The sequence below is a fragment of the Haemorhous mexicanus genome, chromosome Z (assembly GCF_027477595.1).
Source record: "Haemorhous mexicanus isolate bHaeMex1 chromosome Z, bHaeMex1.pri, whole genome shotgun sequence".
In the NCBI taxonomy this organism is placed as follows: Eukaryota; Metazoa; Chordata; class Aves; order Passeriformes; family Fringillidae; genus Haemorhous; species Haemorhous mexicanus.
In genome coordinates, this window is record NC_082381.1 from 65,166,345 (window position 1) to 65,178,396 (window position 12,052).

A 12,052-nucleotide genomic window follows, 5' to 3' on the forward strand; every position below is an offset into this window, starting at 1 on the left:
CCCTTTGTTCCGGCTCTCCCGACCTCTCACCCCGCCCGAGCCCGCCACCGCTTCCCGTGTCCCAGCCGGGCGCGGGGGCTGCCGCCGGCTCTCGGCGTCCCGCGGGGCCGCGGCCGCTGCCCCTGCGCCTTCTCCTCCCCTTCCTTCCCCTCTCTCCCTCCCCTCCCGCGCCGCCGAGCCCCGGCGCGCAGCCCCCTCCCTGCGGCAGGAGGGAGTCCCGGTGCGGCTCTTCGCCAGCCCCAGCCTTCGGTGGCCTGCCTTCGCCAGCCCCGCGCCGCCCGCACGGACGCACGGACGGACGGACGGACGGACGGACGGACGGACGGACGGAGGGAGTGCGGGGAGGAAGGCGCGGCCATGCGGGCGCGGGCGCTGCTGAGCGCCCTGGCGCTGCTGTGCTGCCCGCCGCCCCGGCCAGGTGGGTCCGCGGGAGGCGGGGGCCGGGCTCGGGGCCTGGCGGCCGGCGTGTTCCGACAGCGCGGGAAGGAGCAGAAAGCGTCCGAGCGCACAGCGCCGTGTTCCGCACGCAGCCGGGCCGTGGGGCTCCCGCTTGGGAGTTTCAGTGCGAGCTCGGGCCGAGTTTTCCTCGACTCTTTGTGATCGTGGCAGCAGCGAGGAGAGGCTGTTTTTGGTTGTGAAGGATGGCTGGAAGTGACGCCGTAGCTAAGGAGGGCAGGCAGTAGCAGGTGGTGGTGGAACGGACCAGATCGGCGAGATCTTGCTGCTGGATTCTCTTAATCTTTCATTAACAGCGTAAGAAGAGGGAGTCAGAGCCAGCTGAATTTCTAGGCGGTGCAAACTTCCAAAGATCTGCCGGTACAAAACAGTTCAGAATATGCACCCCAAGTAGATAGATGACTTCCAAGGTTATTTCATGGTTATTCACTAATAGCAACATCAGTTCCCTAACTGGTGAGCCTATGGTTCCATCCCGCTCAGAGCTTGTTAGACGATGGAGATGCTGAGGTAAGGAAGGTGAGAGAAGACATGCACGCATGTAACCTCACACATGTTATGGCAGAGGTACAGCACTACAAAGGATTGTGCGCTTAGAGATTAGCACAGGGTTTTTGCTATTATTATTTTGCTTGATTCAGTTTAAGATTTCTTTCAATCAGCTAGTGGTGATAGTGCTGTTATAGAAATAACTTAGTCCCACGAGATGGCCTGCAGTAAAGGCTCAGGTCCTACATCCATAAAAGGGCTGATTAGATGAGCAGCTAAGAGGAAATTTCAGAGCCTAACAAACTTTGACTACTGAGCTAAACTGAAAGGGGATAGACCTAGTGTTTGTAACTGTGCTGGGAGGGAAGCATCAGAGCGGGCAAATAATTTTTGCTAGACAACTTTTTGGCACAAGGACAAGTGGGAAGGAAGGTGTCAAAATCATGTTAATATGGGAAGTCTAAGGAAAATATCTTTTTAAGAAATAGGGGTGCTGGTGTAAAAAACAAACTGTACATGTTAATGCTAGACAAAAATGTCACTGTTGGTGGTATTCTTCCAGTTACTTCATGCACAACAGAACTAACAAAAACCGATCATCTGAATATGTCTTCTGCTCTTCTTGTACTCATTCCCATTGTAATAATATAATTTCCCCACTGCCCTAGATAACCTGTTTTTACCACAATTTCCTGTTCCTGTTGCCCATGCACTGTTGTATCCTGAGATCTGCTCTGGCCTTGACCTGCAGCTTCTCTCCTGCTTTTCCCGTGTCCTTCGCTGTGCACAGTTGACCTGCGCTGCTCCTTTGGGCAGGTGAAAAAGCACTAGTCTGGCAGTAGGTTGGTTAAGTGCCTACAAACTATCTGACCAGTGCTGTTGAGGTGCCTAAGGTTTGATCTTCCCTGCCTTGGGACATTGCTGGCAAAATAGAGAGATTATATTGGTTGAAGCCAGCATATGGGGTTAAAGAGGTGAGAAAGGAGAGCAAAATGGAGCAGACACCCCGTTGCAAGAAAACAACAGTTCAAGTAAATGTGCTACGTCAGTTGTGTAATCTAATAATGAATTCTGTATAAATGGAGATGTGAACTCATAAACAATTCAGTTTTATTTTTATAAAAGCAAATAACTGTCATCACTCCTACAAGATTGTGTCTTATTTTGTCATTAATGTGTCTGGCGTGCATTTCACAGTCTGCCTTCACATGCCTAATTTATGGGATACTGAGTAATTTAGATTCTAGATGCTTATCACTTGAGGTTATACAAAGGGGAGATAAAAGAAACCTATTTGTTATAAGCTGGTATGCAGCTGTCACCAGTAATGCCCATAAATCAGTATTATTTGTTGTCCAGCAGCACATAGGAAACATATTTAATTGGTTTGTGTAGGAGCCTGTTCTCTAGTCTCTCATATCACAAAGATATCCCTTGGGATGTGAAGTCTCCTGGTTTATAACATCCTGTCCATACTCATGGGCCTACAGAAATATTCTTCACATTTCTTCTGGAGCTTAAGTTTGGTCAAAGCTGTTGTATTTTCTTTCACAGAGTGGGATGCAGAGTAGTCCTTTGCATATGAAAACAGACATGAAAAGAAATTACAACATATATCTGTATTTAAAAAAAATGTCAGGGTAAGCAGCATATGTGTATACTGATTGTGAGATGAACAATATGTAATCATTTATAGAAAACAGCACATTGTGGAGCGTTAAAATTAAACAATCACAAACTTGCTGAGCTTTCTACATAATTCCTCTATGTCCTTGTTGGAGAACTGAAAAAAACACAGGGAATAAAAGAAGACTTTGGGCAACTTGAGTGTGATACTGATTCTATGTAATTTTTGCCTTTCAAAGTACTTGTTGGAGGCAAAGAAAAGACTCTGCTTATCGTTCAGTGTCCTGAGTACACACACGTCAAGGATAAAACCTCAGTGCTTTATCCTTCTGTTTATTTGTTCATAGTTTACTAATCTTGTTCTTTCATACCTTTTTAAATTTTATAGATACTTTGATAGAGTGGTTCATTCTCACTGCTGATATGACAGAGTTCCTATTTGTTATAAAAATAGAAGTCAACCAAGCTTGACTTCTTCCAAAAGGACTGGATGGCAGCCTAGAAAAATAAGATGACCTTCTGGACATTTGTAATCATTATACAAGCTTTACTTGTGTTTTTCTAACAGATTTTTTAATTATTAAAAAATAATTAGGTTGTAGTGAAATATGTTTTAGACAAATGATATCTATAGCTTGAAAACAGCTAGAAAGAATAATTTCACAGATTCTGGTGTAGTTGTAGCTATCAGTAGTTTCAAAACATTTTCTGTAGAGCTACTGTATATTGGCAGTCTTGTACTAACCCAGTTTAAAGGTAATGCCTCTTTCTTGTTCTAGCGTTTTTGTTTGCTATGAAGGTTCATTACAATCTTTTGAAATAATATGACATTATTTCATCCTGTTCCCTTCTGTGAATAAATCTCTATCTTCAGCTTTTTCATGTAAACACTGACACAAAAGGAATACATAACCTCAGGGCAGTATCTGTCTGCCTTTCTGTTTCAGAAAGTATGGGGTGCATATTGTGTCTTCTAGAATTACACTGTGTCATACAAGCAGCTTGGTAAAGGATAAGAACTGATACATGGCTGTCAAGCTTTCAAATTAAATTTAGTTTCATCAAGTTTAAGTCACCATTCTTTATATTATCAAGTGGTACCAAAATAGCAAGTGTGATGCTTCATTACATTTTTCCACAAAGCTGGCTTGCAAGTAGTACCTCATGTTATCTAAGTTGAAAATGGTGACATGGATGGAAAACAGGAGTTAGCGTGGAGGTGATGTTGACAGAATGAAAGTTGAGTTCAACTCTGAACTTAGAAAGCTTCTGCTTATACAAAGAACACATAGTTTTCACCAAATTATTCCAGATAATTGTAATTAAACTTCAATTATTTATAAAATTTTTTTGTTCTGATTTATTGTAATAGGATTCTATTTTTAGAAAATTTCTGTAATGGAGTAAAAGTGTGTCTAAATCCCTTCATGTAATAAACTTGTAAATAAGATGTTTCCGAGAATTCAGGATATAATTAACATTATTAGCAAGGTTCAGTTAACTATAAGCAATAGCTAAGACAATGGCTGGTAGTCAGTGAAAGGTACTTGTCCCAGTCATAGCATTTTTTTCTTATTGCATATTTTTATACTGTTCTCAGTTAGGAGTTAGTAATGAGAAGTGGGACAGGTTATCACCCAGAGCATCCACACTAAGGGACTTAACCTCAGTCATTAAGGGTCAGTGACTGATTAAGTTGGTTTGCTAGTTCTAAAAAGTGTGAAACTGCAGCACAGCTCAGGTCCTTCAAAGTTGAGGGATACATGGATGAGAGAGGTGCTGGTGTCTCAGTTAAGATGTCATGCAGTGGTCGTCTTGGCAACACAGTTCCTAACTCCAGGCTTTACTCTTTTCTTCAAGTCTGTTTATATCTTGTGTTCCCAAAAACATGCATTCCTCACATGGAACCGTGTCACCTCTTTGTTTGGTTCTCCACACTGTTCTACAGTGGTGGAGAAAGCAAGATGGACATGTCAACCTTTGGGGCACTGAAATTATCATTGTCTTCTCTTTCAATAGTTTTCTGGTTTGAAAATAAATGCTCATAGAATTAAAAGTCTTAAATTCATTAAACTTGTGTGTACTGGAGATACAATTGACAGATTTTTCCTCACTTTTACTGATGTCTTTACCATGGAGACAAGCTTCCGAGTGTAAGAAATCTGGGGAGGGGAGGCATTCATTCAAGTATAGTTATAATGCTCCCCAAAAGAGATGAAGACCAGTGGTGTAATTTGTGACATTTTCTATTGCAATGATCATTAAATACAGAAAATCTCCTAACTCTTTGATGTCAGCCACAGGGTGAAGTTAGAGGTGTCATACAACAGAACTTGTGCTGCAGCTTAGCTGCAAAGCTAGGAGCTGGCTCTTTGAGCCATCCAACTGCTTGGACTAAATTTATAAAGTGTTAAAGATTGAGGCTCTATAGTTCTGCCTGTTGTTCATGTTCTTCTTAAAAAGACAGAATAGACCCTTTTCTAAATGCGTTTAGTGCCCTTCTGTGCAATCACCAAACCTCACATACTTCAGTATTTCTGCTTCAAACTACATCATTCCTACTACAGCCTCTGTAACAAGCTCCCAGCATCTTTTTTTCTGACGGGCAGAGGTTGCAATCTAGTCACTTTGCATATGAAAACTGTTCTCTCCAACACTTCCCTTTTGTCTCTCTGCCCCTAGAATGCTACTATGACACAGCATGGTACATAAAGCACAGCCACTCTAAATACAATCACCAAATTGCCTTACCAGTCCTCTGATCTCCCCCCCACATTCAAGTCTGAATTTCACAAAAATCCATGCTGGGTAGGGCCCTTCTGTCACTGCCTGTGCACAAAGGGAAGTAACTGGCTGCTTAAAGCTACAGCCATTTTCCTCTTTGCCATCTGCTTCCTTCAGATGTTTTGGTTTAAAAAATTGGGTTTAATTACTATAGAATAAATAATTGCTTCTAACAAGCGGCATCTTACACAGGTGAATCATGTACTTTCAGCTCACAGGTCTGAGCTAAGACACCCTCATTTTTGTTTTAATTATCAAAGATCCAACAAAGGATCAATTGCACAGGCAAACAGGTGACGGAATACTTGAGTAGCTGTAACTTTCTCAGTTTTGTCTACCCACAGTACACTTGAATTATTCTATGCCAAAGCAGATTAAGCCAAAACTGAAAATTACAGTCATAGTAAATATTTCTCTGTGCAAACAACTTTGCTAAAATAATGCCTAAATAGTTCTTTTGATTGATAGGTTGTTTTTTTCTTTTTTTACATAAATAACCCCCTGCCACACAGTTAATGCTTTATCACACTGATTTCCTGGCTTATTACATTCAAAAAGCAGAGATAGCCTGTCATGACTTAGCTATGAAAGCATGCTGCAGAAGACCTTGCTGTAGAGGGAACTGTGGGTTTCAGAAGTGCCCTGGGGGTACAGCAGACATATGCTGTCCTGCACACTGTGGTTTAGGATAAGTAGAACTCAGGAAGTGCTTCAGCACAATCTGTGGCTACCCATCTGTTACAAGCAAAAGGTTGATCCACATCTACCTTGAAAACTGCTCTGCCATCTCTCTTGATGGGGGACTTCGAGTTGAGTAAGATGTCTCCAGAGCACATAGAAATATTTCAAAACCATGATGCTTTAATTGCACTTTGAGTTTTTGTGATTTTGGTGATGAGTATTTCTAGTACTTCTAGTGGGAATTTTATGTATGAGTACTTATGCCAGCCTCTCATTTCTTACAAAATGTGTGTAGGGTCTGGCTAAGACTGTTCAAGGCTGGGTGATTCCCTGTTGTGTTTAAGTTGCCCAAGGAGAGCACAGATTAGATTGGGTCCTTAAGCATAGCTAGAATCACTACTAATAAAACCTTTCAAGCTAAAAGATGGGAGACAAAGAAGGACATCTTATCTAAATTTGTAGCAGGAGGAGCTAAAATAGAATGCCTGATCTGTGGGCAACCTGTGCTTTGAATCAGTAATTAACCTTATTATTTTGTTTACCTAATGTAATCTTAACTTTCCTTCTTGAAATATGTTTTCGCTTCCCCATACCATCTAAATATTGACTTATTAATCTTAATACTTTTTACTTTTCAGGTTTTCCAAATAACAACAGCATACCACACATCAGAAGTTTTTCCATGCGTTTTTCTCCCAGTCTGGAGGCTGATCTTATTCCTGTTGACGGTGATACTGAAAATGACTTGGAAGTTGGATCAGGAGCCACCAATCAGACTGCATCATTCCTACCTGAACGACGAATGATGTCAGTTCAAACAGCAAGATACCTCACTAGTCCATGGCTGACTCGTTTTGTTCCTTCAGTTTACACCCTAGTGCTTGTGCTGAGCCTCCCTCTGAACATTACAGCGATACTAGTGTTTCTGAAAAAGATGAAAATCGAAAAGCCAGCTGTAATATACATGCTGAATTTGGCCTTTGCAGATATTCTCTTTGTAAGTGTGCTTCCGTTTAAGATTGTTTATCACTTTTCTGGAAACGACTGGGTTTTTGGACCTCAGATGTGCCGTTTCATCACTGCTGCCTTCTTCTGCAACATGTACTGCTCAATAATGCTTATGACGAGCATAAGCGTCGATCGCTTCCTAGCAGTGGTGTACCCCATGCAGTCCCTGGGGTGGCGTACACTAACTCGTGCTTCACTGGTTTGTTTCATCATATGGCTTGTAGCAATAACCGGGGTTATACCTTTTTTCCTACGAGAGCAAACAATGGAAATACCCAGGTTAAATATAACTACGTGCCACGATGTGCTGAGAGAATCCGAACTTCGCGGCTATTACCTCCACTTCTTCTCTGTCTTCTCTTCTGTGTTTTTCATAGTGCCATTTATAATTTCTACTGTCTGTTATGTGTGTATCATTCGCTGTCTCAGTTCTTCCACCATTGTTGCAAAGCAAAATAAGAAGACACGTGCCTTGCTCTTGTGTGTGGCTGTTTTTTCTGTTTTCGTTATTTGCTTTGGACCAACAAATGTTCTCCTCTTAATTCATTATATCCATTTTTCATATGACAACAGCTTAGAATATCTCTACTTTGCCTATCTACTCTGTGTTTCTATCAGCAGCATTAGCTGCTGCATTGACCCCTTTATTTACTACTATGCTTCTTCTCAGTATCAGAGACAATTTTTCAGTCTCTTCAATTGTAAAAAGACTTTTGATCCTAACATTAGTAACAGCAGTGGCCAGTTGATGTCTACCACTAGTACTAGAAGGGCTACTTTGACTACTAATGTGAATAACAGTGTTTACAGGAAACTACTAGCAATGCATTGAGATAAGCTGTCTTCAAATAGTTTAGTTTTTACACAGTTACAGACAAAAAAAGGACTGTTATATCCAAGAAATGCAAAGCCTTAAACCAGGTTGTTGTATGATACATAGTTTTATGGATCCAATATAGTAATACACAACTCAAATTAAAACTCTGTATGTGTGTGTGTATAGATATATAGATATATATATATAAAGATGTATGGTATATGTAAATATGTTAATGTAGAGGGGATAAATAATTTCTTAATAATAGTTGTTGAGTGTTTTTCAAATAAACTTTTTTTCAGACAAATCCTTTGCATTGTTCAGTTTATTGTAGAAATCCCAGTTTAGTATTTTGAACTATACCTATCAGGTTGAATAAATTATTATATATGGAATAACTCTATCCATCCAGTTGTTCCTGCAAAAAGTGAAAATAGAAAATACCTCTCCAAGCTTTTTTTTTTTTCTTCCTATATGTCATTATTCCTAGAATTATCTATTAACTTACTTTCTTAGCATTATTTTATATCTCTGGACACTTAAAATGTTCACTTTATGTTTTTAAATATTTCACTTCAAAACAGTCTTTATGGATTTCAGAATATGAGGAACTAAAACTCAGCTATTGCTTGGTCCAGTGTGTGACATGAGAGATAATTTCCAGCAGCTGGAGCTAGCTTGTTTTTGGGTTTGCTACCATTAGTGTATGCTAGGAGTTTTGGTAAGGAATGTGGTATTTTTGACAATTAGTTTCAGAAAAAATTGTGAGATTTTTTTTTCACAATAAGTAAATGGCTCTCCAAAAAATACACCTCTATTCATCATCTACTTATGCAGTTTCCAAATGTGCTTTCTTGCACATAGTTAGTCATTAAATATATATTTAGGACTTGAAAATATCCCTTATCCCTGCTAGCATGGACATTTTTCCCATTTTACACCGTATCTACTGAAATGGCTGTGGTATTGAGCTAACCAATAGCTAACTTCATTCTGTGGAGCAGTCTTTTGCTACAAAGAGCAGTAAAGCAAAAATAACAGAAATTCAGTTTTAGAAACAAGCATGTAGATAATAGGACCATACATGAAAATAGAAATCCAATTAAGTAGGAATTTGTTTATAGGATTTGCCACAGAAATCTGCCAAGAAGTACAGCAGCGGAAAAAAGCTGTCTTTAGTCCAGCACAAGAGATACGAGACCTAATCTTTCTGCACACGGTGTGACAGTGAGAGACTTTCTAACCATGATCTCTTGGTTTGTGTCTGATCCTTAATGGATTTAAGCAAGGATTTTTGTTCTCAAGGTTTTGCCATTTTTAAGTACATGAGTGAGAATGATACCTCTATGTAGTTTGCAAGCCTAAGACCCCACAAATAGACATACTCAAGTTACAGTCTCATTTTGTTTACTATCACATTAGGGATGGTCTTGTTTTTCAGCAAAATCCAAATCCATCTTGAAACCATCAAGACACATCTGCTCTTTGCTGGCTGAAAAGAATTACCTCTGTGCTTCCTGTAGTTACAGCCTGGAGGACTGCTTTTTAGCCCATGTTCAGAGGAAGACTGTGAAGACGATCAGAGGAATGGAGCACCTCCCCTGTCAGGAGAGGCCAAGAGAGCTGGGGTTGTTCAGCCTGGAGAGGACATGCGGTGACCTTACTTCAGCCTTTCAATACCTGAAGGAAGTTGATAAGAAAGAGAGGGAGACTTATCAGGATCTTCAGGGATAGGATATGGTGTAATGGCTTTAAACAGAAGAAGAGTAGATTTAGTTGCCCAGAGAAGTTCTGAATGGTCCATCCTTGGAAGTGTTCAAGGTTAGATGGGGCTCTGAGCAACCTGGTCTAGTGGAAAGAATATGTGCCCACAACAGGGGGTTGGAACTGGATGATCTGTAAGGTCCTTTCCAATCCAAGCTATTATATGAACTAAAAATTCTATGAACTGCTGAGCATGATGCAGCAAAGCAGAATGTGATAGCTTTTTGAAGAAACTGAATCAGGAAAGTACTGCAATTTAGACTGACATGCTTAAATTGACAGGAAAACCTAACCATATCTTCATGCTTACTGCACCTTGCACTGCTAGCTGGGAAAGAAAATTAACAGCTTATTTCAGGGGGAAGAGGAAGGAGTAAACATCTGACCAAGAGAACTGAAACCATTAATGTATATGCTGTACATTCTGCTCTTGAGTCTTTCCTTCATTTTTCTTCCATAATGTTGGATATGAGGTGCATAATTTTCTATATGAAGCAAGCTACAGAACCAGCTTGTGCTATGTAACATTTGGAGACAAGGATGTGTCAGGCACTAAAGATGTATAAGGAAGCTTGCTAATCTTCCAGTTATGCCAGCTGCATGTTGCAGCAATATTGGTGGAGGAAGATTTGCAATCAACATGGTTTCTGTTGGTAGAATACCTCATATACCAGCCGTCACTGGTGCAACTAATTTCACATGGGAGGATTTGCTTAATTTAGCGAGGCAAGGATTTTGCAGGGATTGATATGTTCTCACTAGAAGCGTGGTATCAGGTAATGCTGAGCATGCACCTGCCTTACAGCCTGCCACCTGCATGCAGCCTGACTGCAGACAAAATATGGTCTGCTGGCTCTAAGTTCTACTTCCCTATTTAGGTGAACCCTAGCCAGAAATGCAGGCATAGCTGCAAAGTTAGTTAACAATGTTTTGCAACAGGCAAACTGCATCAGGTCATTGGATCTCTCCCCACTTTAGACAGGATCCAGAAGAGGAAAGAAAGTACAAGTCTGCCAGTAGATCATCAGTTATGGCTTTGCACTGGAGGTCTCCAAGAGCTGGAGGGAGAATGAGAAGGGACTAACATGCTCAGTGCAATATTTAAATAAATTCCTGAATAAGGCCTTTTTTATGATCATTTTCATCTTTTTTGATCTGACCACAGTTTAATCTTACAAGATGCTGAGCAAATTTTAAAAAAAGAATGTAACCTCTAACATTAATGACCCAAATAAATGCTTTTTCATTATATTTTTTAAGTGCTGTAAAAATTTTAGTTTAGTCATTGCTAATACAGTTGCAGAGGACAAACAAATAACATGCTATAATCCAAGTCAACACTAGAGAGCATTAAAATAACTAGATATGGCTGTTGTAATTTGACTTGTTGGGGAGGAGACCACTAGAAACCAGATCTGAGTGTCATGTTGAACTGTAAAATACTGATTAGCCCTCTCAGCTACTATGAGTACTTGAAAAGGTGAACAAAAACTAGAATTTTGTTGGAAAAGTAAGTGGCTTTATTTTAAAGGGAACCTGTAAAAAGGTTCAGGAAAGTTTTGGGAAATAATTCTTCTTATCTTTGTGCTACCACCCTTACAGTGGTGGTGCCTGTAGCCTCTAAACAAGATCTCTCCTCAAAAGCAGGATCTGACATTTAAAACATGTCACTAAATGCATTGCACACAATGTAATTCCATCAAGGTCAGAGTTGATAACGTCAGCCTACAATAAAAATCTGTCCTGCTGTTCCCTCACTAAAATAAAAATGAATGACGTTGAGTCAAATTCTTCTTCATTCCTTAGTAGACCTGGAAAAGTCACTGTCCTTGCCTTTGGATCATTTTGGTTTTGTGCTAGGAGCTTCATGTCCTCACTATTTTTTTGTGCCAAACTATTATGCACAAGAGCCAGCAATTCTCGGGAAGCTCTTATTTATCCTCAGGGATGGGGCAGCATGTGCCCAGGGCAGCAATGAAGGTGGTGCCACAGTGCCTGGGCACAGAGCTCCCAGTTCACGCTCCCATGGGGCTCACAGCCCACTGTCACTGCCTTGCCATGTCTCTCATTTTGACTCCTGTACAGAAGGCAGGCTTCTTTCACAGATGCTTTCCTCAGAAAGGAACACAGAAATGGAAAGTAATTTAATATACTTTTACAGCCAGATTACCTCTAAAAATTTAAATAACTTTTGGTTCCTTATAATGCTCTTCTTTTCCCCCTTTAGATATGTGTTTCAATAATGCAATTTTTTTGCTTACAAACTGGAAAGAGCATTCACCATCAGCAGTACAGGAAACAAACTATCTTCCTAAGACCAAACCTTTCAAATCCCTATTTCAGCCAGGCACCCAGGTCCATCTACTCTATTTATACTCCAGAGGGTGGGGAGCCCTTAGACCCTGTGTATCTGCTAGAAGGTGGACA

At 40.5% G+C, this 12,052-nt stretch overlaps 1 protein-coding gene across 2 annotated transcripts; it reads left to right on the forward strand.

Moving 5' to 3' along the window:
* Nucleotides 1-8,168, forward strand: F2R (coagulation factor II thrombin receptor). Of its 2 annotated transcripts, none has more exons than XM_059836471.1 (2): nt 1-418; nt 6,675-8,168. In XM_059836471.1, exons 1-2 carry the CDS (start codon nt 358-360, stop codon nt 7,874-7,876), a joined length of 1,263 nt encoding a protein of 420 aa, XP_059692454.1. In that variant the 5' UTR covers nt 1-357; the 3' UTR covers nt 7,877-8,168. The 2 variants fall into 2 exon arrangements, with proteins under 2 accessions (XP_059692454.1, XP_059692455.1); XM_059836472.1 differs by lacking the exon at nt 1-418 and adding an exon at nt 466-966.
* Nucleotides 8,169-12,052: the final 3,884 nt, after the last annotated feature.